The sequence below is a fragment of the Mauremys reevesii genome, linkage group 10 (genome assembly GCF_016161935.1).
Source record: "Mauremys reevesii isolate NIE-2019 linkage group 10, ASM1616193v1, whole genome shotgun sequence".
NCBI lineage: Eukaryota > Metazoa > Chordata > Testudines > Geoemydidae > Mauremys > Mauremys reevesii.
In genome coordinates, this window is record NC_052632.1 from 4718527 (window position 1) to 4746436 (window position 27910).

Sequence of the window (27910 nt, forward strand, 5' to 3'; positions counted from 1 at the left end):
ACCCCTACCAGCGACACCCCGCCCCCTCCGACCTGGGCCGCCCCCTCCACGGAGAAGGTCATTCACTGCGCTGAGCGGCCGCTTCCCTGCCCGGATGGTACCATTCACCAGGCCGGAAGGGGCGGGGCTTCGGGAGGAAGCGGAAGCACCGGGCGGCCCGGGGGGAGCGATGGCGGTGGCGGGTCCCTGTGCGCTGATAACCAGCTGCGCTGCCACCTTTGCCGGGGAGGAGCTGGTTAAAAGTGAGTAACGCTCCGCGGGGGGGGGGGCAGAGTTCTGCCCCTCCCCCCGCTGACCCCGTCCCAACGGTTCCCCCGCCCCCTGCCCTCAGCCTGGGGCTCTGCTGCCGCCGAGGCCCTTCTGCCTGTCACCCGGAGCTGCCCGCCGGCTCGGAGGGCGCGGCGTGGGACTGCGGAAAGCGCCCCCTCCCCTCGCCGGGTCCGCGCCCCGGCTCCTCCGACCCTCGCCGAGTTAATGCCCGTTGCCCCCGGGGGTGGGGGCGCGAACCTAGCGCTGCTCCGAGAGAGCCGGCCGGGCTCGGGCCGGGCTGCCCGAGGTCTGGCTGCCGCAGCTGCCTTGGCGGCGGGAAGCGCCCGCCGAGTCGGACCTCAGACGTGCCCGGCTGAAGCTGCGGGGCTGGCAGGTGGCGCTGCCTTGGTGAAAAGCGAACAGACTTTGTGTGGTGTCATTGCAATCCAGGTGGAACCCTGTAGTGGTGCGGGGACCTGTTCAGCGTCTCCACGTCTCCTTCAGTCAAGCATCGTAACCTCTGCCTAATGGCATCGGTCACAGCAGTCCAGGCAATGTTTGAGCTTTGTGGCTTAGGCATGTTATTGACACTAGATGCTGTGGCATTGGGCAAACTCTCTTGAGGATTTTATAGATGTTAAAAGGGAAAAAGGGGTAGGATTTTACCCTGTACCCTTCATGTGAGTGTCCTCCAGCTGCCTCGTTGCTCTGGGACCTCCCTGAGAGAAATAAGCAGAATCTGTTTCACCCAGATCCCGTAGGAGGGAAAGTAGCTTTCTGTGAAAGCCTGTACATAAACCAAATAGTTTAAGCTTCCAAATTGGACATTCTCCTGGGGATTAAGATACACTTTTGTAGAAGAAATGACCAATAGCCAGAAATAGCTAACATTTAGAGAACAATCTGCGTAAACCACAAACCCTGAAATCAGACCTTGTGAGCTTCTATGAAGCACCTTAGAAAAATGAACTTGTGTTTTAACTGATTAACTCAGGTAATTCTAAAATCAAATTCCTCATGAGGGGAGATGAAAGGGGCACAGCTCTCCAGCATTGTGATATTTCCAAAGACTGCAGTGTATCTGAGTTCATGCTTTCTTAGGCGGGGCCTGCTCCTTAACAAGTGACTTCCTTCTGTTTATAACTCCAGCCTAGGTTTGTTTTAGCAATACCAAAAACTAGAGCAATGGAAAAATCTCTTCTTCCCACAGCTTTTCTCCCCTCACTCAAATATTCCATGACATTTTTGAAATTTCCATGCATTTGGCCCAGATTGAATCTGTAGCATGCAGTAGTGCTTTTGACTTCTTGGGGGGATGAGGAATAGCATTCGTATGGTCCGAAAAAATGATTTTGATCACATGCCTGGTAGTCAAAAAAAATTGCAGAGAATGTTCAGTGCAAGGAGCTAATTTTTTTTGCATAATATGATTCCAGGGATTGGTAATCTGCCCAGGAAGAAGCTTTTGTTTAACGGTTCTACAAAAATTGTCATGGTTTATCATTCCTCTGTAAATGTTCAATAACTGGCATAGCTATGGGTCCTAAAGAGTAGTCATGAACTGGCAGATAATTGCATGCATACTAAATCACCTAATGGGTACCAAGACAAGTCACAGATTAAATAATTCACTTTCAAAATGCTTACAACTTTAGGTGTGACTTGAATGACAGTACAGATCTTTAAGTAAAGACAATCACATCAATGCAACTGGTCAACTTTAAGGTTGTAATTTAAACCATAGAAGTTCTGATTCAGTCTGCATGTTAGTTCAGCACCAGGAGAAAATTATGGGAAATCTTACCCCTGGGGAGTTCTGTTGTTGCTGCTTGTTTGTGAGAAAGTTATGGGAAATTCTGTGTTTTCGTAAAGCACAAAAGTGTGAGGTTGTAAGTGTCTTAGAGAGAAACCTAAAAGAGTTAAAATAAGACAGGGTGGTGATATCTTGATTACTTGATGGTGCAAAATAGGATTGGAAGAATGTTGTTTGAGAGCTATGGAAGTCAGAACTTCTAAGTGACTCAAATAAACCAGATTTGACTTTTTTTTTTAAATAGTAACCACTTTGAAAGGCAGCTCACAGAAGAAGAGAGAGATTGAATGGAGATAGTAACATAGTGACAGGTATTTAAAAAAAAATTAAATTGCTGATGTGTATATGAAAGTAAATCACATGACCCAACTGGAATAGTGGAACAGACAACCCAGGGGCTATCTGAGGTTGGTATTTGGATGAGGGCTAGATGGCTGCCACTCAATCAAGACAAGACAGAGGAAATACTAGCGGGTGGGAGGAAGACACTGGTAGAGTTTGCAGAAGTTGGGCTGTCCACATCAGTTTAACCAACAGTGTGAATTTTAAATTGATTTAGTTAAATCAGTGCACCCTGCTTATATAGATATTATAGTGGCAGCCTTACCAAGGGAGTGGTACTGCCATTTTTTACACACACACTCTCTCTCTCTCTCTCCCTGAAATGTGCTAGTAGATCCTGTGTTGCTCCTTGAGGACCAGATAGCATCTCTTTTTGTTAAATCTGAGCCTTTCCTTTCAGCTGCAGGGACCTTATCACCATTATCCATCACTTTGTTACTTTGAGATTGGATTACTGTAATGTGCTCTTTTTAGGGCAATGCATCAAGACCACTTGGAAGCTGAAACTAAAGCAGGATTTGGTGCCCTCTTATTGAGCATAGTTTCCTACCATGAACTGCATACACTGCAGTGCTCTAGGATCTGCCTCCAATGGGTTTCTGGGTCAAAAATCAAGGTATTGGGTTTTAATTAATAAAGTCCTAAATGATTTGAACTACAACTACTTTGGAACTCACTTCCTCTGTGGTCTTCTAGAACCTGTTTGGTTTAAGCTTTCAGGCCTGTTGCAAAGCTCTACTCCCCGCTCCCTCAACCTTTTATGCAGGGGTGGGGGTGCCTTGAGGGTTGGAGGGATGTGTTTTGTTTCAAGATGCAATGAGCAGCCCTTCATACTTACTGCATGACTGTTGTATTGTGTGTTACATTATGTCAAAGCACAGGATGGGCACCTGCACCTTAGATGTATTTAGTTATCTGAAACAGTCTTGCAAAATGATGACATTACCACTCCAAACGCTGTATACTCACTCAGATCAAATTTTAAACACTCTGGTGGACCAGGGAGGTGGCTGTACAGCTAATCCCTGATGCTTGGTGGTTCTCTCTGTCTTTCAGAAAAGGGATTCTTAAATGTATTCCTGAAAAGTTCTTACTTCCTGTGTAACTTTCAGGGGATATTTCTTATAGTTGCTTTCCACCAGGTGGCTCTCAAGACACAGAATATGAGAACTGCTAGTAGCATACCTACCAGACCAGAGGAGACTTGATAGTTCAGTTCTTTAATGTGTTTTAAATTAAGTTTTAGTCAGTGTTAAAATTGGGAAGCACTCAGAAAAAAAAATCAAGAATGCTTTACTGTAATCTTTGGGAGAAAAGCTGCAACAGGGGATTTGCTATGGTTTTTAAAAGAACATTACTAGTCCAGTGGTACTTAATACTAGACATAGCAGGGGTGCTTAAGTTTTAGGTATTTGTTTTCTCATAGCTGTAATAGAGCAGTAAATTCTGGGAGGGGGGGATAGGGGGGAGAGAAGATGGACAGACCTTCAGCTCTGTAGTTTATCTCCTGTGACTTCTCTTAAATATTCAGTTCATTTTAGAGGTCATACTTCAATTTTCTAACGTGCTTTGGAGAGTCCATTCCATACATTAGATGCCTTCCATATACAGAATGTCTGCTGAGTTTTTGATGTTTTACAAATGGTATGAATGTGATATGCCACCTGCATTCTTAAGTCTGGTGGTGTCTGCCTTCCCTTTTCTTCTCAGAATCTTACTGTTTCATTTATCCCCTTTTGTAACAAGACCAAAGGAACACCCAATGAAATTTGAAAGGCAACAAATTTAACTTATCGAGGAATATTGCTGCCCTTGACTATCAGAGTCCAAGATCTTTGCAGTATTAAAAGAAGAACTAGATATTTGTATGGACAACGAAAACACTAAACAGAATTTTTAAAAACTTAAGGAATATAAATAATTCATGGCATAAGCCAGCCACTAACTGCCTGGGGTTAGAAAGACACTTCTCCTATGAATAGATTCTGTAAGTATTAGAGAGCGTCTTGTGTCTTGCTCTGGGCCAAGCTGATGTGCCATTTTGGAAATGTAAGATTTTCAACTTTAAAGAACTTTAGTCCTTGGTGGGTTGCAATAGACTGGTCTTGAACCAGTCAAAAATGCCATGTTGTTTACAGTGCTTTTAACATCTCTGCTTGGGCCAGTCCAGTATCTCCTGTTGTGATTCGCAGAGCAAAGGAGCTTAAACATTAACATTTCCCCTCCAGTTGAAGCCTTCTTTAAAAAGAGGTTATATTTGTGCATGTGACATTCTGTCAGCAGAGTCTCTTTGGGGCAGGACTGGGCCCTGAACCATTTGGACCTGTGGGTGCTATTGTCATCTGAATAACCCATCTCTGTTCCATGAAGAAGATAGCCAGAGAAGTCAGTCCAATAGGCCTGCCTGCATTTGTGGTCACCTTGTGAGTCGGTTGGTTTTCTAGACTCTTTGGATGTTAAACCACTGACCCTCTTGATGGTTGGGAAGATCAAACATGAAAATGAGTAATTCTCTAAAGACGTACGTTTACCGAGACACGTGCTCTTGCCATGATATCAGTTTTCTGGAAATGTTTGTTTTGGCCAAATGCAAGCAGAATTTGAAGTGTTTTTTATCCTAAAAAAATATTTTCTAGAACTGGGTGTGGAAAGCTTTCGTTATAGTTGAGAACCTGTTTTTGCATTAAAATACAAACTGTCTTCTATTTTGGGAAGAAAATTCATGGAAACATAGTACAGTATGTACAATATATGAAACTAATTCCAAGGCGGAGTAACATTCTGGACAATTCTTAATTTGTCTAGACAGTTTATTTCAGTATCTCCATACAGTCTCTGTTTTTACAGCAGAAACAGAAGGCAAAACACTTAAATATCTTAGTATAGGTAGTGATTTTTAGTGAGAAATGTAACTAGTGGCAAACCTATTGAAGCTGTCAAAAATAAAGTATCCAAGCAGCACTTAATTTTGTCAGCAAGAGTAATATATAGAAATGGGACTTCACGGTTGTGCTGTAGAAATGTAGGAACTATTCCAAACCTCTAATTATTTTTATGGGAAGTCACAAGTATGCAATATAGCTCAAGGCAAGTTATAAAACTTTAAGATACCTTCAGTATTTGAGTTGTTTTGTGTACAAGAGTTTTAATTCCACATGGTTCTTGGGGAGAAATTCCACAATATGACTGGCAAAGTCATTCTGTTTGGATGAAAAATGTTTATAATCAAAAGCAGAACAGGGTGAATGGAAGTTGCATAAAATAGCAGAACCTTAGCAGCTAAAAGGAAAACAAACGTTTGTGGGGTTTTTTGTTTTTTGCATTCTTGAATTCTCTTAGAGGCATAAACTTTGTCTAGCAATTTTGCCTCTACTGTTTTGTAATAATTTTAATTTTTTTATGGATGGAGCTGATGTGAAAAATCTTTCACAGAGAGGTTTGGGGAGCTATTTTTAAAAACATTCACTTCCTTTTTGCATGCACGTTTATAATTCTTACGGAGTTGGCTAACTTAAGGGGGAAAAAGTGTTTTCCAACAAAGACTCTTTCCTCATTCTGTTTTCTTCCCGCTGGTCATTCAGTGAAGTTATAAAGTTGATTTTGTGACTTTACAGTAATTTCAGTGGCAACAGACTTTGTAGCTTTGTTAAAGGATCAAATGGAGGGAGAAGCAGGGCAGAGATAAGAGCTCTGACAAAAATATCTTCAATAGCAAAAGGGAAACATGAAAATAAGGAATTTTTTACTAAATGATTGAAAATTTTTGTATGATTTCAAGGTGGTGGCAGGGAACAGCTTTAACATAACTTAAATAACTTTCAGTAGCATTGGCAACTCTAAAAATTCATTTCTGAGTAGTAATCTGTCTTATGAAAGCTAAGGCACCAAACATGCTTTATGTGGGAATTAAAACAAAACAAAAAGCCCACCACAGTATAGGCCAGACTAATGAACTATATTTTACCTGCATTTGAAACAGTGTGCTACGTATACTGGCCCTGTAGAAAAAGAACTAGTATTCATGTATTTAGAAATGCTTCATTCCTTGTTTGAGTGTTACGTGCCAAAAGAGTCCCTGGATTTTTCAAACAATATCTTAACTACCTCGACTTTGCAGCAGAATATGAAATTGTAGTATTAGCAATTTGCTAGTAAACTGCTTGTGCAGTAGGAATTGGCATTATTATATACAGGACTTGTTAATATCCTGAGTGTCAAACTAATATAAATGGTGGTAGTTTACCGTTGTACTTAAATCTGGCTGAAGTAAATCAATATTACAACCCCCCACTTTACACTAGAAACAAGTGTTAGTTTTGGCATTCAAGGAACACTTAAAACAATCTTTATTCTAAATAAAACTGATGTATGACTCAGTGAACAGCTTTGTGGATTTTGGAAGGAGATGTCACCCTTAAAGAGTTTCTCTGTTACTGAATGCTAAGGACAATCTGCTAAAGAGATTTCTGAAGGTTGTGTGTGTAATTCAAATTACTTGAGGAGGTTTAGAACTGAAAATACTCAATGTGTGTTAAAAAACTGAAAAACAGTCCTCTTCCACTAGCCTGTCTAGACTAGAGACTTGGGTGTTTGCATCATAGCAACTGATGGCATCACCCAGCCACCAAACACAGAGAGTTCTTTTCTTAGGTGTCTATAAGGCCATAAAATGGTGCAGGGTAAATATTGGATCCTGCACACAGTTTTTGGCAGACAACTATAGGAAGAACTTTCTCAGATGCTGTTGAAAGTTACTGATAAACAGTAGACACTAAATCTAAACATCTTCATGATCTAGGATTTTAAACTGTTTGTTTTTAGAAGTGAGCTAAGAAGTTTTTTAAAAATTACATTTTAATCCAGATTATTTTGGTTAGATGTTGTAGTGGCCCCTGGAGTATACTATGACCATGGATTTGCAGATTAACAGTTGGTCACATAATACTAGGGAATCCAGAGTCAAGATTTGTTTGGCCTTGAATTATCTTAAATCCTTTACTTTATTTCTTTTGTTTTCTGGTTGTTAAGTGAACATTCTTATCAGAGTGGACCTTGATTATATTAAAAGCCATTAGTTCACTCTGACAATAGAAAAGTAGTGGCACCAAAAATGATAAATGTTGCTAAAATAAAATGAAAGTTGTCTTGGAGGTTCTGTCATATACAATTTATTTATAAGAAAAGTAGGTTAAAGAGTTATAATCTAGGTGTGGAGGAGCCAGTTTGTGAAAAACAAGGTTTATGAAACTAGATTAGGAAATTCTTTTACAGATTAGTCATCTGTTACCAAGGTCAAATCTTACCCTCTAATTCCTTCACTGCCTTCCTCTTCCTACCAAGCTCCTCTGCTTCAGTGTTGTAAACAGAAGTGTTATGCACATCTCTGTTATGTAGCATCCACTGATGTGTTTGAACAGCTGCTCCCGCCACCATTTATGTGTTCCAGTCCTTCCCATCTTCCTTCAAATCCCACCATAAGCTCCATTTTCACTATGCTGTCCTTGCCAATGAGACTTCCTCACCTACCTGTATTTAACCTGTTCTCCCATATATTGTAAATGGAATTCAAATCAAACTTCTTGGGGAAGAGACTTGGTCTTTGGAAAGCACTGGGAGTTAGGCCCATAGGTACTTTTGAAAATCCTACTAAGCATCTATCTATACTTTTAGGCACCTAAATATTTATAAAATCTGACCCTGAGAACTGAAAGACTGCAAATTCCATTTCCAGTCCCCTGAGCCTTCTGGTCCCCCCAGAACTGGAGTTCTCTGATAGACTCACATTAATGGATACAGTTCTATAACTTTTTCAAAAACTTTATGATTTTGCCCAATTTGATCCCAATTATGCTGACTCTTTCAATGCTCTGTAGTTGTAGTTCTTTGCTACTAATTATAATTTAACTCCACCAGGTGGCTGTCAAACTATGTGATAGCCTAGGCCTTAGAGGCAATGCTAACTTAAAGGTTACTCCTAAATAGTCCACTACGTGGGCCTATAGTAAGTTTTCAGAGTGTTGGTTGGGACTTTAATTGTGGCTCCCATAGAACTCCATATAGGAATATTTTATAATCTGTCCCAGCTCAGACACTTTGGTTACCTTCCCAGACCCAAGAAAGGGCTCTGTGCGGCTTGAAAGCTTGTCCCTGCCACTAACAGAATTTGGTCCAGTAAAAGATATTATCTCACCTACCTTCTATCTCTCAGATCCTGGGACCAACATGGCTACCACCCTGCAAACAATTAAACTTCTGACAGCTGATAATTTACTCTGTCGTCTTGTTGTGCATTTTCAGTCATAGTCAGCGACAGTTTCTAATGACTTGACTAGGAATGACATTAGCTGCATGTATTTCATTCCATGTCCTTACAGCTTGTATATTGTTTAAAAGATTGTTGTGAACCGAGTAGCGGTTACTGGTACAGCCTCTTGCAAGTATATGAACTTGGAGGAACATACTTGCAGATTTACTTCAGATTTACTTCAGTGTTTAAGTAGGTAGGCAAAAGTGACAATTCTCCTTTTTTGTCCCAGCTGGAATTTGGATGAGCACCCTTGATAGAAGCCAGGCCTGCACCTTCAGTATTTAAGCTGCCTTCTTATTTCTTCCACAAAACATCCTTAATGTGCTCCATGATGTGCATTGTTAGATGCAATCCTGCAGAGCATACTTAAGGCTAGAAAAAACCGTATTAATTAAAATAACTTTGTAAAACTTTTCTGAAATTCTTGCTTGCTACAGCATTTATCTCCAGGCTAGCATTAGTCTAGGCTATAGTAATAAGTTGAGAAATAAGGTTTTGGAGTATTGATAGTTTTTTAATATCTATTCTGAGTATTACAGTCCAGCTGAATTTAGCCTTATGTCTAAGACTTTTCTAGATGAACTGTACTCTTGGTATTGGCTTTACCATCTCATCATGCGTTTCTCTGATTTTTGTATAGGCATCATAGGAACAGAAGACCCTGCTGCAGATGTGTCTACAAGCGGGGGCGTGAGATTTTACCCCTGGACAATAGACAATAAATATTATTCTGCTGATATTCACCTGTGTGTGGTACCAAACAAATATCTTGTGACAGCAGAAATTGCTGAATCTGTCCAGGCGTTTGTTGTTTACTTCGACAGCACAATAGTAAGAATGTGTTTTGTTCCTGTATATTATCTTCTCATGAACTATCCTTGGGACTGTTGCTATAATTAAGTCATCTTTATGTTCCCCAAAGCCTGTGTTGGTTGCTCTCTAGGCTGGTCCTGTAATGCAAGCTAGAGCAGCCTTAAATTATGCCTCTTAACAATGGTCCTTAGGAAACATGATGGCAATTAGGGAAGCCACAGTTCCTTGCCCCACCATCGTCCCTTACGCCAGTCCCAGGAAATGAGGTAACATAAGAGCTGGTACTTCACCTGTATGCATCAGATATTCCTGCTACATTGGGGCCATTCTCCTCAGACTAGTTGTGCTGATTTTAGAGCTGTTTGATGCTTGTTGTGCAAAGCTGCTGTAGCACAGCCAGGGATCAGGGCAGATATTTTTAAGGATTCACCCTCATCCCTTTTAATGAAAGTAAGAGAGTCCCAACATGGTTGGAGTAATCCAAACAGTCTTTCAGTAAAATCAGCAAAGGCCATGAGATTCCCAATACTTCTAAGGAAAAACAAAAAACAAGGAGAAAATGTCCATTTGGGATGGAGAACCTTTCACCCCACGAACAAGAAAGGGCACAAATCTATTTCAAGCTCCCTCCCATTTGAGGGACACCTTTCACCTGGCACTGCAAGACTGTCTCCAGATAAACAGTCTGCAGCAGCAGTAACGATAATTCATTAGCTTCAGTGATGCATGAACTTTAAGCCTCATTGAAACTGCTTAAATGTTAATTTATTATGTAACAAATTAAAAAATCCTACATAATCTAAGTTAGGAATGCTCAGTTAATTTACATAGTTTGATATTTAAGATCCGAACAAGTGAGATGAACTCAGCCATGGGGGACACAGGATGTTTTTCTCTGGTTAAAAATGCATAGTTTAATATATTAGTATTGTGAACATATCCTAAGATATACCAATTTTACAACACAGATGACCTGGCACTGCTGTTGGAACCTTAACCCACTCATTTTGTGACTGTCTCTTTTAACCATGCAGCTTTAAGCATTACATTAACAGGGTTTTAAAGATTCATTTTAAAGTTGCAAAGTGCTTTGAGGTGTTCATACAAGAACCTTGTTTTTTTTCCTCCAGAAATCTGGTCTTGACAGTGTCTCTACATGGCTTCCCCTGGCAGAAGAATGGTTACCAGAGGTTATGATCTTGGTGTGTGACAGAGTATCTGAAAATGGTGAGATGCTAAAGGATATCAGAGTTTGGCTGGAAAAAGTAATCTTGCATGCAGTTTTCTTGGCAAACTTACTACAGTTATATCTTATGGTATATGGATAAGAGCTTTAGATTTGATAGGGAGGAACTGAGTTACTCACATGGCTGATGATTGGATGGAGCCTTTTACTTTAATTGCAATTTAAATCCAACCCAGGTTGGTAGTGACATAAGCATACCATCTGATGGCTGCTTATTTGTCTGAACGACATGCTTGGGCTGGCCAGTTTCTCAAGGACAAGTGTACACACTGAAAAGTCACCCCCCCATTTGGTACCTATCAACACCATTGACAGTATTAACTGGGAGGTCACATTATTGAATGGGCTGAAATACACTTGCCTGTACAGGTGGTCCACGTGCGTCCGAGTTGGGGCATATCAGTAGCATCATGGGGTACTGACTGCAGTGCGAAGAAAGAAGAGTCTGCCTTCGGGGGTCATTTTCTTGTGTAAATCCATGTGCTCTTATTGGCTATAAGAGCGAGCTTGATTCCGGTGTTGGCATGCATTGTGCAAAAGCCAATTAATTTAGCTCAGGATCAAGCCCTTAGTAGAAGTAATCCCTGTTATGGCTTTTCATGTACATGTCAGTCTCAACTCTAATTGCAAAAAACAAGAATTTATACATGATTTTTAAAGAGGGAAACAGTGATTTAAGATATGGGGCAGTTTAACTCAAAGGCCTTTAGAATCTTTATTTGTGATGTTAGTAATGGACAGAACGCAACTATTTCTGTACTTCCTTTGTTCCCATACAATCAAAGCAAGGGGACAGGTTTTTTGGGGGTGGGGGAGGGTATAAAATACTTCTGCACCGATGGTAGTGCAGAGATTAAAAAATTAGATGTTTAGAAAGCAGCTTATGTTTCATAACCTTAGGTGTGAACCGACAAAAAGCTCAAGAGTGGTGCATCAAACACAGTTTTGAACTGGTGGAACTGAGCCCAGAGGAGCTGCCTGATGAAGACGGTAGGGTTACAACCTGTTATTTTTAGAATGAATAAAATTACAAAGCTGATTGTGAAGCAATTGAAAGGGGCTTGCAATTAGTTTCTGTACTACCAGGTTTGTCCGCGGAATACTCGGAGTTAGAGCGGTGCTTTTCCTGTCAGGGCTAGGAGGAGTTGGTTGCTTCCTCCAGGGTTATCTCCTCCAAAATACACTGCTGGTGATGTAGCACCTACATAAAACCTGTTTTGTGTTCCCTCTTCTGGCTCTGTAGCAGCTGTTAACTAGTCCCAGTGCTTTGATGAGATAGTTGATGGTCATGTATAAAATAAACATTTATACTCAATTTCCAGATCCATTTGAAAGAAAAAAAACTGGTGGGGGAGGGGAGGATGTATTTTTATAGCTTTGAAGACTTTTAAAAGCACCAAATATAAAATACAAACATTGTTTAATGATCTCTTGTCTTTGGGCTACTAAATTACCTTTTGAATAACCTTTTTTTAGTTTTTTGTTTGAGAGAGATGTGTGTGCGTGGTCATGCAGGAAACAAACCAGTTTCAGAATCACTTGTGTGGCCGTGTGTTCAAAATTAAAACCCATGAAGCAAAACTGGTTGTGTCATGTTGACATCTGTGACGACAAATATGATATGTTCCACTCTTGTGGTTGAGTTCTGGCACCTCCTGATGCAGATCTCCCGTGTGTTGAGAAAAGGAAAGCATTTACTGCTTCAATAGAGCCACCAGTCAGCTATATTCCCAAACATCAGTTATTCACTACTATTTGTCAGTTCAAATATACTGAATGCCGTGTGAATGCACAACTGTCAAGGAGAGCTTAATTTCACCCGCAGAATCGCTGTGCAGAAAGTTACATGGTTCCATATTTCACAGAGCCTTCATTACTGGTGCTGTACGAGAAGGAAAGAACCCAACTCATCTTTTAAATCAGTTTGAGTTTGCAGGCCTGGCAGTTAGGGAAAAGAGCTTGTTTTGACTTGTAAACTGAGCTCAATAGATACAGAAGTTACTGGGAGACAATTATGAAACCCCATGGTATCATTTTTAATCACTTTTCTGAGTAGGGTTGTACTTTAAAGTTACTAATGCTTTCTTTCAATGGAAATTTCTTTTAAATGTGTCTTCTTTTTAAAGTGACTCTTGTTTAGATGCAAATAAAATAAGCAATATTAATAATCAGCCAGGATGTTAGTTTTTGAGTGATGATACATAAACTCTAGCTCTCATACCTTTCTAACGTTAACATACTGAATCACCGTGGCTTAGACATTGAAGGAAATACATTCTACTGAGTAAGTTGTTTCCCCTGTAAACCTGTTGCATGAAATGCTTAAACAGGAATATGAAATAGTGCCAAGATGTGTTAAAAATTACCAAAGGAGCTGCTCCAGCTGACTTGGAGCTCTCATTGTGACTACAAGGTCAGTCAGCTATTTTGTGTAATAAGAGCAGGAACTATTAATTCAGCCTCATGACAATCACTCTGATGCTTTGTCTCCTGAGAGACCCTGCTCTTTGGCTTTTTGTTTGTATTTTACACATAAGGGTCACTGGCACCTTGAAATCTATTTTTTAAAAGGCGTTAAAGGTAATGTCACTTCCTAGACCTGCCCCTGAGTCATCCCACAAATGTTCATGGGTTTTTTGTTGTTGTTTTTTTGCAGTCATATTTTCCGATCCTAAAATGTTTCTCCCCCCCGCCCCTTTTGCTTTGTGAGAGACCTCTACAAACAGGGGAAACTGACTAATCCAAGGAAATGGTGAAACTGACTATACAAAGTGCTGTCAGATGCTAGCAATAAGCAAACTGAAATAATAAAAATAGCTGTCAGGTTATAGGAACTTAGGAGCAACTGGAGTTAGTGTCCAGAAAGTAGTAATTTTAGGCTTTCCCTATAATCCTATTCCAATTAATCAAAATTTAATCAGACTTTTTATATCGTGTGTCCTAGAGCTTTTAAATAGTAGAGCATGGACATTTTATGAACAGGAAATGGTCAGCTGGCCAAACATCTCTGCCCTATTCAGTGGTCTATTTCAATAGTGAACTGCAACGGAAAAAAAAAGGGGGGGGTTGTCTCCTTTTTGGCTCTTTTATGGTGTATGAAGATCAAATTGTTGGAGGGATGAGGGGTGGATTGCTTTTTACATTCAGGACTTGTCATAATTCTAGCAGTTTTTCCATCAAGAGCAGAACAGACAGCAATACTGTGACACCTGCTTCACTATGAGGGGACACCATTTCAGTTCCTAGTGTTTCACTTGGTAGCACACATACCTGTAACTCAGATGTCTCAGAAATATACAAGGGGAATTTGTTAAATATTCAGCATCTCCAGCCCTTCATTTTAAGGCTGAGAGAGCTCAGTCAATGTTGCTTAGACCCACAGAAGACACAAAGCAATGTATTAAAAAAATTACAAAACCTGGCAGAAATGTAGGGTATAAAAGAGGCAAAAAGGGACAAATGTTTTTCCCTGAGCAGGTTACTTTTTACATCCCTTCACTTTCAGTACCAGTCTGCTCGGCTGCATAGGACAAGCATTCACATGCACAGCTGATAGGTATTCAGTGGTTAAGTATGTAAGAAATTTTTCCAGTGATTGGAAGAGTTCTGCTCAGGCCTACTTCTAAAGCCTAACCTAATCCTGAGAGGGCTGAGTCTTTTCAAACCCGACCCTTCCCCCTGAACCTGTCAGCACCACTGCTGCCTTTTCCTTAGAGCTCAGCTTAGTGAGGGCTTCCCACAGCCTGTCTTCCTGCGCAATCTGTCTCCAGCCATTTCCTACCCATGGGTTCTGCGCAGCAGCTGCTGTCTTGCTGCTCTGTGTGCACTGCAGAGTGAGTTTGCCGACAAGTCACAGCACCTCTTACTCAGTGCATTGATGGGCCTGAAGATGCCACCGCAACAACCCAACAGGCAGGGGGAAGTGATCAGAGCCTCCCTGTCCTGACCTGGAGAGAGTTGGATTGTTTTCTAACCTGACAAAGCCCTGACACTGGTAGTAAGGTCCCTTTGGGTTGGATTGCAAACTCTAGTAATTGGAATCTGGGACAGAGGGCTGGCCTCTGTTCCATTTCTACTGTCAATGCACCATATGACCCTTTCACCAGTTTAGTTTTCTACTATCGTGCATGTTAGGGTTCAGAATCACTTTGATAGGAATTACATGGGTTTTGTCTTCTTTGTTTAGATGACTTTCCAGAGTCCACAGGGGTGAAACGAATCGTACAAGCCTTGAACGCCAATGTCTGGTCTAATGTAGTAATGAAGAGTGGTATGTAACCAAGGCTTTTTCTCTGTAATTCTGGATAAGTTAATGCCAGTAGTTTTCAGTTCTTACAGCTAGAGTTTTAAGTTCAGCAGGCTTTTAAAGTGGAAGTACTAGATCAACGCTTGCTAAAGGGTAGATAAAAACAGAGCTCCTTCTGAGTGCTTTTGGGGCTGGCTGTCCAGCAATCTTTTCCAGGTGTCTTGCCCTAAAGGTAAATTGAGTCTCACAGCATTCCCGCTATACTCAGAACTGTTATGTTGGAAGGGGTTGTATTCAAGCATTCCTTGTCTGTCTTTGTTAAGATAGATACTTCAGGGTCTAATGAAATTAAAGTTCACTCAACCAAAGCTCTGGCAGTGAGGCAGCCTGCCTCCGGTCAGTTCTGACTCTAAAACTTGAAATGAAGCTACCTCTAGTTCAGTGCACTTGCCTATCATGATTATATTGCTTCAGACTGAGTCACAGATCAGTTGTTCTTAATCTTTTAAAATAGTGGCTAAAATAGGGTTGAAGAAAGATTTGATTTTCTGAGGAATTAATTTCATGTGTCCAACTTCATGGAACTGAACATTAACCTCCCTCCCCAAAGCAGAGCATAAAATAGCACTACCCTATGGTATTTTTAAAATCAAGTATTTATACCCTATATTTCTACTGTCTCAGCTACTGGTAAAACCAGTGCCCCGACATATTCCATCCTGTACCTTGTATTCCAGAAGGCTGTAGTGGAGACTAAGTTAGCCTACTACTGCTAGTCACCCTTCACAAGATGACTTGGGCGTGAAAATATACAAAACTCTCCATTTGTGAGCAATGGAAGCTTCAGAGTCCTTGTCTGGTTACATGGAAGTACTTGAACAGGAGAAAACATGGAAAAATCATCTCCCCAGGCACGAGGCCATCAGGTAGAGACTGTCAGATTGTGGAAATATCCACTTAGGCTTGGGCTCGTTAAAGGGGAGGAGAAGTGCTGGCCTAGCGTACTTAATTTTTGTAGTATAGGTACAACCATCTTTTCAAACAAAGAACCCTTCAGTTGCCCTTGCAAGTGCATAGGCTATCTGAGAAAATGTAGGAAGCTGGATTCTTGTGGAACACTTGCCTTTCCATTCACTATTGCACAAAATATCACCCTTCCCCTTTGTGACCTCCTACTGTGCTTGTAAAAGCTACCCACCTGGGAGAGTACTATTAGGAAAACATTCAATTAAAGACAAGTGTTTTTCCTTTACCAAAAAGTTATTCACATTATCATCTGTTGCTTTTCAAGTCACCTCCTCTCTTGCAAATATTTCTCTAGTAGCTGGGCTCCTTCCCCCACCCCACACAGTGACAGAGCATTAAAAGGTCTTTGCTAGTTCCTATAACCAATTACCTAATGGTAGTGTTTTTCCAGTAAAACATGACTAAGTACTAAACTTGACATTGATTTTTTTAAATTAACCTGGTGACTTTGTCACATTAAGTCAGACTGAGATTTCAAAAAAGGTTCCAACTGTATATAGCTGTGAGTGTGGTAAAACCAATAGCCATCCTGAGAGGGTGTAAATTATTTCATTAGAGTAGAAGACAGACATTTATTTTGACAGCTTGTTTCCTGGTTTTACATCCTGCATTTGACAGATGTTATATTACCAAAGAGCAGGACTCAGTCATATGCTGAATTGTACGGGGGGGAGTTCCCATACATCACTAGTGTATTTTGTAAAGGTCAAACTTCTTGAGAATCCAGATTTAAAGTTTCCACTATGCAATAACTATGTAGCATTGAGGTACAGTACTACAAACATGTCAGGAAATGAACTACATTTGACTTTCTTGCAGCTTGAGTATACTTTCAAAGGGGCATGACAGAACTCAGTTTGCCTAAATAAAACATTGTACAATCTGTAACAATCCTTTGTTTTCAACTTCCTCCCGATCCTTAAAACTGGCTGCAGCAGAAATAAAATTTTAGCTTCTCTGCTGGCTGACCCCTCACCACCAGTCATTTGCCCCCTGGCCTTGCTTCTTACCTTTCATGTGAGGGTTTTTTTACAGGAAGTGATTGCATAATACTAAGGATTTCCTAACATACCATACCTTCTAAACTAGGATTGGCCATAAAGGCTACATCACAAATACCTATTTTATGTAGCTGTCTTACTTTAAAATCAGAAGATTTAGCTGTTTTGTACATTTGTAAGAAACTTTTTTAAAGAATGGGAGATTGGATTGGGTTCTTAATGGCTTTATAAAGAATGAATATATTAAATTAACTGTTGGAACATATACATGCTTTCATTTCTCCAATAGTTCCAGTTACAATAGGGGGTAGAAAAACTTGGAAGAGCCTATGGGAGCCTTTTCTCCCTCTCCACTAAGAACATGTTTGATGCCTCTTCCACACCCATCTCCTAAATGAGGCAGTACAGCTCTCTATGCTAGAGCAAGATTATAGAGCAAAATAGGCATTTCAGTATAACATGGCTGAATTGTAACCATTCAACGCTAGTGCACTAAAATACCTGTTTTGTGACTAAAGTCTTGTAACTGTGAACTGTCACCGGTGCAGCTTGGGGTACTTCAGTGAAGGGAAACAAATAGGCTTATCTGAGAGGCTGTGCAAGGAGTTCCATCCTCTGGCCGGGGTAAAGCAGGTCCTTAGCTGGGTTTGGTCTCGGGAGTCAGATGGCTCTGTCACCTCCATGGATTAGGAGGGGCAAACAAAGTTCTCTGATATAAATAAAACAGTCCCTAGTCTTTGATGTGCAGGACTAGGCTGAGGAAGTGACTGGCTCTGCTGCCCCCTTACAATGGGGGAAGAGGAACAGGATATTTGCTGTTTCTATGTGAGACTCCTCCAGCTGACTTCCTTTCCTGCTTAAGTACTTGCTCCAATGAGCCCAGGTGGAGACTGAGCAGGTTCACTGGGCTGGGGCCAGCTAACTAGTTTTCTCCTTTTTGCAGGGAGTTAACCACTTCTCTGCCTGATGTAGTGAGGTATGTAAGCCTGATTGATTGAACAAATGCTGACTGCCAATTTCCAATGGGACAAAGCAGGCATTTTTAGCGCTCATACACAAGATAAGGGTTGTCAATCTACCTCTCTGATCCAGGACTAATTATTATTCTGAACCTCAGATCAGAGTTTTGGGGACCAATTCCACATCTTGACATGGAGGAGAAAGCTGTTTAAAAGTTGCACAACAGTGTAGTATGTTCATTCTGCAGTTGTAGAGCAGGATTTGTAGGCAGTGTGCAGGTGAGGTAGTCAAAGGTGTAAAGTTAATATCTTCAGCTGGATATGGCCACAACAGCTGTGGGTGAGAATGTTTCAATAGATACCAATATAGTAAACATACCCTGGCTGTCAAATAAGCAAGTGTGGTGCTCAAAATGATGCTCTGAACACAGGGAGCTTGCACTTCACAGCTGTTGCAAACTTTGGCATTTGTGAAGCTGTAAAGAATCTGTGGCCAATAACCTAAGGGAACCATAAATTATGCCAGTTATTTCTGAGGGAGGGATTTAGCTAATTTTTGGGTCCTGGTTCATAGGAAGAATACTGTATAATGCTTCGCCCCATTCCTGAGCTGTATCCAGAAGATAAAATAATCTTGTAGGGAGACTTCTCAAAGATGTAACTGCAATGCCAAGGTCTGTGTCTGCCTACTCACAGATTGTGAGAAGGGAGCTGTTTCTCTCGGAGATCACTGCTGTATGGGGCAGTACTTTCAAACCAGTATACCAGGTTCCAAACAAGCTTGCAGGAGAGGGGGCAAACCTGGTGTCATTTCTCTATATAACATGAGCTCTAATTATACACACGAGAAGCCACCAAGACCTACACTATTACATCACAAATCCATGCCCCTTCACATACGGGGATGTTCTTTCTACTACAGGCTGGACTGTAATGTCCAGCCTACTTTCAGATGACTTAAACTGCCTAATAATCTTTAGTTTTTACCACTCCTCCAAAAGACAGCTTTTCTGCTGCCTACCGAAACTTTTTAAAACTCTCTATGTTGGGCTGTGGATTCCAATATATTATCACTTCAGCTCATGCTAATTTAGTTGGCATACTTCAGATGCTTTCAGTCTTCTTGCAGCTGAAGGTTTTTAAGGTGATTCAGTCAGCTAGACTGATTCACTTCTTCCCCGAGCCTCTGGCAAGTAACCTGTTTCATCAATAAAACTGTACACAGTAGAGCCAGTTAAAATAAATACTTGGTAAAAGGCTAAAGCTGACTTTAAAAAATCATGCACTAAACCCAAGCACACAATGACAAACTTTATTAAAGAGGAAAGGAGATCTTTGCAATTATTTGAGGGATTTTTACATGTTTTCCAGATAGCTGATGATTTTGGTTTAAAAAAAAATATGAAATATTGTATAAACTACAAATTGAATTGGAATGTGTATAAAAATTACATCATCCAAGCTGGAGTCTAGAGTTAAGTCATTAGAGCAATGTTAATGTAGAGCAGATTTCTTTTAAAAGGAAATTTTTTTTTCCTGACATGAAATCTTGTGTTTTGAAGTATAAGCAGAATGTTATGGTCTTCTAACTTTTCAGTTGACTAAGCCCTCTGTTATTAAGAAAATACTTGGATTAAGTCCACTATATCCGGCATGCAAATAATTATAAATACTTATGTCAGTACCAGCCCTGCAAAAATATTTGTCCTAACACTTAGTGTTGCTTGTTAGATTTGTCTCTGCTTATTAATACTTAGCAGCTTTAAAAACCCATTATGCTAGAGGTCAGAGAGGGGAGGGTAATGAACTAGTTTTAGCTTCATGTTGCTGCCTTGGTAGGATTTTTTAAATTGTTAAAATATGCAACGTGTTCATAAAAATGGAGTGTCCAGAACATCAGAGAGTCTGAGTAAACATTGTATTGTGCCCGATGGACCCTTACATGAATTCTGCATAAATTATTTAAAACTATTGTTCATGCCATTAAAGTGTGTCAGATTTAGAGGATAGAGCTGTATATAAACAAAGGTTATTGTGGCATTTCCTTTGTGGAATAACAAACATTCACATCCATTGATGCTGCCTGTGGTACGTGAAACAAACTCCACCACCCTTGTTAACAACTAGTGTACGCTCCTGCTGTGTTTTGAAAATAATACCAAACTGAGTTTCTGTTGGACTGGGGGAGTGTCTGGCAGAACCCAAGCTCCAATCAGCATTAACTGTTATTTAGAGACCAGGACCTACAATATCCAATCACGCTCTCACTTTTTAACACCTCCCACAACCCTTGTCCCCACTCTCGTCACTGATTTTACCGCTTAAAAATAATGCTGCCATATCCGTGGTTTTGGACTCAGTCCTGCAAACAGTGGGACTGCTCCTGTGCGTGAAGTTAAGCATGTGCGTAAGTGTTTGCAGGCTCAGGGAGATTGCTGGGGTAGGCCCCAACCTTATTTTAAATCAGCATATTTTAGGTATTTAATTTTTTTTTAAAACGATACTGGCATAGGTTTATATCATGATTTATATACTACTTTAGCTATTCCCTCTAATAGACTTCATCTTATCTGGTGAATTGCTCATTGGGAATAGTGTTGCATTTTCTATTAAACTAACACTTATTTTTCTTCAGACAGGAATCAGGGCTTTGGCCTTCTCAGTACGCTAGCAGGTGCAAACTGCAGTATTGGGTCAGACGAGAACCAAGATACAAAAGTAAACAGTAATTCTTATTTCTCACTTTTTTTAAATCAGTGTTTTTCCTCCCTGCCCTGCCTCCTCCCTGTCACACAGTGTGGTTACACCCTTTGTCTTCCACCTTCATTTTCCTCTCCCTCAGGGGCCACTTCAAGTCCTTTCTAAATGCAGTGTTAAAGGAAATACCCTGCGTAAATGTTATGAGGCCTGAAGACTTGCAGCCTGCATTTTTCTCAAGATTACCTGTAAGATGAATGCCCTTAGTAACTGCATAGCTGTCAGCTCATGACTGCGAACTGTTGCACAGCACAGTTCCTTGGAGCTCGGTAACTTTCCCTGGTGAAACTTGGTTGAATTTTCAATGTGGGTGTTGGTCATAAGCTCTCTGACATTTGTGTAAATGCTTTCCCTCAGACAGCAGGCTGGAGCCAAGGAAAAGTTATACAAAACTCTCGTCAAGATACTGGGTTTTTTCATTTATGTCTGGGAGTAGTGTTTGTGCCAGATTAGAGCTATGGTTTGAGAGGTTATTTTTCAAAAGCCCTAAGTTGTCTGTAGGAATATTATAGCTCAGGAAAATGTGTACCATGGTAGCAATACATACATCCACAGTTCTGTACAGCACTTTGGATGAGTAAAAATACACAAGATAGGTGCTCTATCCTGAAAAACTTGCATTTTAAGATGCATATAAAACAATCCCTTGAAAAGGCTTAAGCTTTCAAGGGAAAACACAAAGCAACTGAATTCTTGGTGTTGCTACACCGCAGCAACATTTGATCTGTAGCTTTAAGTCTTTCACTCAGCTGAGATATTCTTTTTTTTTTAAATATGAGTAAGAAGATCAAGAATGCTTCTTCTAAACACTCGTTAGACTTTCATAAATGTCTGACTCTCTGAACTCCTGTTGGCTTCCTGAATGTTTGAACTGGAATAGAGAGAGTTGTTTTGTCTTGGTTATAGTAATAACTGGTAGTTTCCCTGACAGCCCCATCCACCAGCAGTGGACAGAGCAGAATCTCATTTAGACAACAGAGGAGATGTAGCTAGCACAAACAACTTGCAGATTGACAGCATTGTAGGTAAGTTCTTCCTTTCTTTAGTAAACAAAATTCTGATGAGCTTTGCGGGGTGAGATAGAAACTGAACCATGATGTGTACAAAAAAGGAACATTCCCAAAGAAAACTGTGTGGAAGAGAGCCATTACTCATTACAACTGGATGAGTTTGTGGCTCAGCCCTCTGGCCCGTAGAGTAACCAATATCCGAAAAGTCTCCAGTTAGAAACTGCATTAATAGTACTTCTCTAAAGATACCATGTTGACTGGATGCCTGCTCTTGAGACTTTTAAGCAGAAGACCAAGAGCAGGAACTGAGTAAAAAAAAAAAAACAACTCTTCAGAGAAGTGGAATTACAGATAAGCAATTTCCCCTTTTGTTTCCAGCATGTTTGTGGCAGAATCTTGCTTTAAAGAGACAGTACACAAATCTCTGCCTCATCTTTTTTTTACATGTCCTTAGTCTACATTTCCTACCATTAGATCAAAGATTTTAGCATATGTATGTATTCCCTATAAAAAAAAAATTGACATAATGAACAACATGCACTTGCAGTTATATGTGCACCTCTACGCTGGATAGTGACAGAAGGCTAATGGTTCCTAGCCATCCCCATCCTCTCTCCAAAGATAATAGCATAACTGGGGTCAGGGGTGCCAGAGCCCCTAGAAACTAACTACCCCTCTCATCAAAATCATGCCCCTTTTTGAGAAACCAAGGCCCAACCCTGCGAGGAACAGATTTCCTCAGAATTTAAGAAAGAGGTTCCACTCACAGTATTGCCAACTGAAAGCATTCAAGTCTTTCTCCACAACCATGAGGGCTAGAAGCATTTTTTTAAATGAAAGCTGGGGTCCTCATGCATGACTACAGGAGCTGGGGCTTTAAGAAAATCTCGGCCCATCACAAGACTATCACCATCAAGTTGTGAGAGGAAGCAACACTACACTCGTCTTGGGAGTAGCTATCAGCCTCATCCCAAACTGCTCTTCAGATCACTGGAAGAGAACACAGAGAATTCCATGGATGCCTCTGCTTCTGATGGAAAGAGGTTATAGGCTTAGTTCTTTTACAGTATGGAAACAAAACTAAAAAAAATATTTTTCGGGTTAAGACCGAGATTTAAATTGTTCCCTGTTCACAACATTGAGAATATAAATATAAGAAAAGTCCCTAGCTTCCAACATACAGTATTTAACTTGTTGGGCCAGGATCTGGGATGTATTAGAGGGGACTAATATGAAAACTTCTAAACTGCCTGGTATTGAGTGCTTAACAGAGATTGTCCAACTCCTAGAGTTTTGGGGATTGATGGTGATGTTTAGGCAAAAACCAAGTCAGCACTTCGATTTGTAATGATCCCCAGCCATTTCTAAGGCAGATAGTGTTAAGAGCAGCAAGAAAACATCTTACATTTTGACATATTTATAGCAATTTTAAACAATGTTCTTAAAATCTGATAAAGTTCAAAACACCTTTTAATGTGTGTCATGTCAAAACTGAGTAACCTAGTAATTAATGCCATGAACCAATGGAAAATTCAAACCTTTTATCCATCACGTTGCAAAGGGAGCCAGGAGCCTCACTAGTACTCCATATATTATTTTTAATATCATCCAGCAGTTTATCAAACTAATGTGCTAGCCAGCAGGAACAGTCTGGCTTAGATCAACTTTAATATGCTTATTTCAGATCCCATGTTAGATATGGATATTCAAGAGCTAGCCAGTCTTACCACAGGAGGAGGAGACCTGGAGAATTTTGAAAGACTATTTTCAAAGCTGAAAGCAATGAAAGGTACCGTACCTGTAAATGAAGAGCACACCATCAGTAACCCAACAGTTATATTCAAAAAGCCAGTTAGCAGACCTGGGAACTTCATTGTGTCCATCTGAACGTCTTGAACGTTATTCTTCCAGTGGGTGAAATCTTGTTGAACACTTTGATCTGTTGTACTTCCCTTTTCATCTTAACTAATATTGATCTTGAAAGCAATAGTCCTTTGTCAATAAAACTCTCATCATTGTAGGTAAATAGTGCTTTGTTTTTAAGAACACCTAAGTAGGTCCCACTGGAGTAGCTCACCAACATTCTGCCCTAGCTTTCTATCATGATCTTGTACTCCACAATCTTCTATAAACAATTCCACAACAAGAATTATTTCATTTTAAAAAAAATCTAGAACTTCATGCTAATCTTGAGGTTTAGAAATGTTTGAGAGGTGAAATCCAAAATACTTAGAACCACTGAATTTCTAGTGTAGTTGAATTTTGGAAATCCTCGCTAAAGTCTCCACTCCCTCCTTTCCCATGATTTTCCAGTAGTTCAGAAATGGCTTTCCAATCCCTCTGGAGCATTGCAGTAGGCCATCTCTCTCTCTCTCTCTCTCTCTCAATACTCAGTAACTCTGCTAACGCTTGAGGGAGACAATCTAACATTACTCTTCTTTTCTCTACAGACAAAGCAGCAACATTGCCCCATGAACAGAGAAAACTACATGCAGAGAAGGTGAGGTCTGAAACAAGAACTTGTATTCTCCAGACATGTAATTCCAGCTCTTTCTAAATAGCAGCTACCCTTCAGGATTTTAAGCAAGGAATGACTATTTCATAAATAGAAAAATATATCTGCTGCTGCAGCTCTATACATATAGAGCATTTTCCAAACAGAATACAAATGATTAAATCTTGCGAATGGGCCTGCTGCTGATCTCCCAGGAAAACAGCAACAATATGGAATTTTAAAGTTGAGGAAAGGTTACAGTTATCGGAACTTCAGAAATCATGCAGTAGAACAACTGAAGGCTTGAACCAACTCCCATTGAAGTCAATGGAAAATGCTCATTGACTTCAACAGGAATTAGATCAGGCCTTAATGATAACAGATTTCACAAACCGATTTTATCTTGCAGAGATTCTAAAGCCTTCTAAATTGTCACATCCATTTTGTGGGGATTTTAGCTGGAGAAAGAAAATAACATTTCAGCTAGGAGTACTGTATATAGCTGCTGCTACTGTGTTTAACTCCTGCTCACTTTACATTTATCACCATATAGCACAAACTTCAAGTGTCTTGAGCTTGTTTTGCTACCTTTGACCCACAGGTAGCCAAAGCATTCTGGATGGCAATCGGAGGAGACCGAGATGAGATTGAAGGCCTCTCCTCAGATGAAGAAAACTAAGTTCTCTGTAGCTGTTTGTAGGAGAGCTGATGCGATATCCTAAAAGTAATGCTGGACATTTCCTACAAACAACAAACTCATTTTTTGCTGAAGCTGCCATTGGACTTGGTTTGCTTAAAAATTTTAAGTGATCCTCCTTGCTTATCATTGAGAGTAACACATTCCATAACACCTGAAACGGCATTAGATTGTGTTTGTTCTCCTGCCTGTATTCTCTCTCTGTCTGGCTATACTTTTAAGTCAGTGTGCACCATCTTTACCGTAAGTAGCAAACCAGTTTATATTTTCCAAATAACCATTTTTGTTGTTCCCTTTGAGTTTTTAAAATCACCATCAGTTGTATTTTTTTCTATGGGGTTGTCAAATCCATACTTGAATCTGAACTCAAGCTTTGAGGCCTGGATTGGTCTAAAGTTTTTATGTAGAACTAATTTACTGGCTTAAAGGAACCAGACTTGTGTGAGCCATGAAGAGAAAACTGCTGAATCGCACTCTATTGAGAGATGGTGGAGTAAGGCCCCAGGATTAGTCCTGTTAACTGATTGCCATCAATGTTAAAAATGGCCTAGGGAAGGGCACAGGCCTACTGCTGGTGAATTTTATCCTAAATGCCTAGTAAAAGCCATCACCTCAGCAACACTAAATTGTCACATGACGTGCCTTACAGCCTTAGGCACCTGTATTTAACTGGGAAACTAGAACGTCTTAGACCACCAGCAAGTGGGAGGAGTATTGCTTTGTAGTGGTATTCACTGCTAGAAAAAGTATAGTAGATTAACAATGAGTGTACTTAGCAAAGTATTCCTCTTCCCCTCCTCCTCAGTGTAGATGCTCAGTCTGAGTGTCTCTTTTCCTTCCTGGACATTAGGAAGCAAAGACTGATTGGAGATACATTCAGAGCATGAGCATATCAGGCACCATTGAGATAATCACTATGAAGACAAGAAATCTGAAAGGAAGGTGGGGGATGCGGGGTAAGAAGGTAAAGGAAAAGCCAGTTACCAGTTCAGTACTTTTCTCATCAAACATAACCAACCCTCAGCAGAGAGCAGATAGGGATTCAGTGAAAGGAGGTGGGACCTACCTTAAAACAGTGGCCCATAAAATGTCATTCTATGACAACTTCAGCAGAAGAGAAGCTACTTTCGATGATGCAACCAGCAGTCTTGCAACTATTCAGCACAAGAGCCAAGGCTTCTCTAATGCTCCTCTGGCTTACCATGTGCAACAACCTGTATTCTCTAAGCACGTTCCCTTACCCCCCTGAAAATAGTCAATGTGAAGACAATTTTTTTTACATTGAAAAGATGAAGAGCTTTTACTTTTCTGATACTTGAGCCTCAGTGTAAATAAATTTTAGGGATTCTTGAGCCTATACTTTCAGTGAAACTCCATAAATGCATCTATAAAAGCTGAATTTCTGGAAGCCCCATGAGAACAAGGTCTTTCGCATCCACAGAACTTGGTCTGTTCTTCGGAAGCTGAGTTAGGATCAAATGAAGATGAAACAGGGTGGCAGGAACACTCTAAGCCACAAGTCAAAACTGAAAATTGTAAAGCTATGATTAATAGCAACTAATGCTGCTTTGATAGTAGTTGAGGCTCAACTGTAAGGACTTGCAACTTGTGATCCCATCACAGCAAAGTGGACCTTTTTGAATGGCAGTCTTTGTATGGAGAGACCTTACACTGCCTCCTGCCTTGGTGTCCAGTCATTTGTGTGTTTCTCCTTCAACTGACTTTGCAGGAGCCAGGGGAAAGTCTCATGTCCTCAGGCAAGAGTCTAAAGTGAAAGGCTGCAGGGATGGATCTGATTCCTTATACACATAAGAGGCGCAGGGAAGCACTGCTGTCTCCTCAGAACCATCCTCCCAGTCAACAGCGTTGGAAACCAAACTGAATGGCTTTGAGACAACTCTCTGAACCAGCTTTCTTGTTCTGTTCTTTTCCATCTCATCCTGTTCTGTCCTCTTCTCCAAGTAGGAAGAGATCATGGAGTTATATTATATTGAGTGATAGTCTTTCATGCCGTCTTGCTTCCTGGAAGGCAGAGACTTTACCTTTTGCTAAATATTTGGTCATGTGGTGGGGAGCCACATGGCAAAAGAGTAGAGAAGACTCATTTAAATACACTAAAGAGCATCATTTATTTGAATGCTTTATAAAGCAGATTCACATTATACATCTGGAAGTAATTTAAGATCTTGACTGACTTTTTTTTTTTAAATTTAAAGTGCTGGCAGCTGAAGCAATATATACCAGGAAGCTGTATGAACCCCAGGGATGCAGGGAATGAGTGCACCAATCCAACCTAACCCCCCTTCCCCACCCCCCATACTGCTCAATGGGCGGGAGATGGGGAGGAGGGGTGAGAAGTCTTTAAAAGACCAGCACAAGTTGATACGATTGGCAATATTTGGTCAGGAAAATACCAGGACTCTAGAACAGCAGTAACTAGCCAGGATTGTCAGCACCGTATGGGGAAAGGAGCACAGCACGTGCTTCCACTAGCACTAGTGGTCTAGCCACTGTAACTGCCATTCGTTTCCACTGGTTCTAACACTTGTCCCAGTGTGTTAGCACGTCAAAGAGTGCTTTGAAACAGCGGAGTGCTGTAAATTCGTATGCCAGCAGTTGCACTTTAAATAAAAATCTATTCATGAGTCAAACTAGCTGTTGTGGCTAGAAAATAAGATGGAATTAAATTCAGCATCTCAGATTATTGAATTGTATTTTTTTAGATTAAAAATGTGTGTGGTGTTTTTTTCCCCGTTTTTGGCTGCAAAATTTCTTACCATGATAGTAGAGGTTTTAGAAATACATAAAGCAAGTGTTAGTGGAAAAGCAAAATGAAAAGCTGCTGTATCCTTTGTTTACGGTTTTCTTTAATGTGTAAACTGTAGCATTGTAAACATGGACATGGGCTGATTAAAATGCTGTTTAAATACATCGGTAACAGTTTGGAAAT

General features: G+C 40.5%; 1 protein-coding gene across 2 annotated transcripts; it reads left to right on the forward strand.

The window, feature by feature from the left end:
* Positions 1–27891, forward strand: AAGAB (alpha and gamma adaptin binding protein). Of its 2 annotated transcripts, XM_039490406.1 has the most exons (11): positions 7–242; positions 2879–3020; positions 9352–9542; positions 10655–10751; positions 11671–11760; positions 14957–15040; positions 20638–20720; positions 21691–21784; positions 23454–23558; positions 24220–24269; positions 24865–27891. In XM_039490406.1, the coding sequence occupies exons 2-11, from the start codon at positions 2996–2998 to the stop codon at positions 24940–24942; spliced, it is 897 nt and encodes a 298-aa protein (XP_039346340.1). In that variant the 5' UTR covers positions 7–242; positions 2879–2995; the 3' UTR covers positions 24943–27891. The 2 variants fall into 2 exon arrangements, with proteins under 2 accessions (XP_039346339.1, XP_039346340.1); XM_039490405.1 differs by lacking the exon at positions 2879–3020 and having other exon boundaries at positions 1–242.
* The last annotated feature ends 19 nt before the right edge of the window (positions 27892–27910 follow it).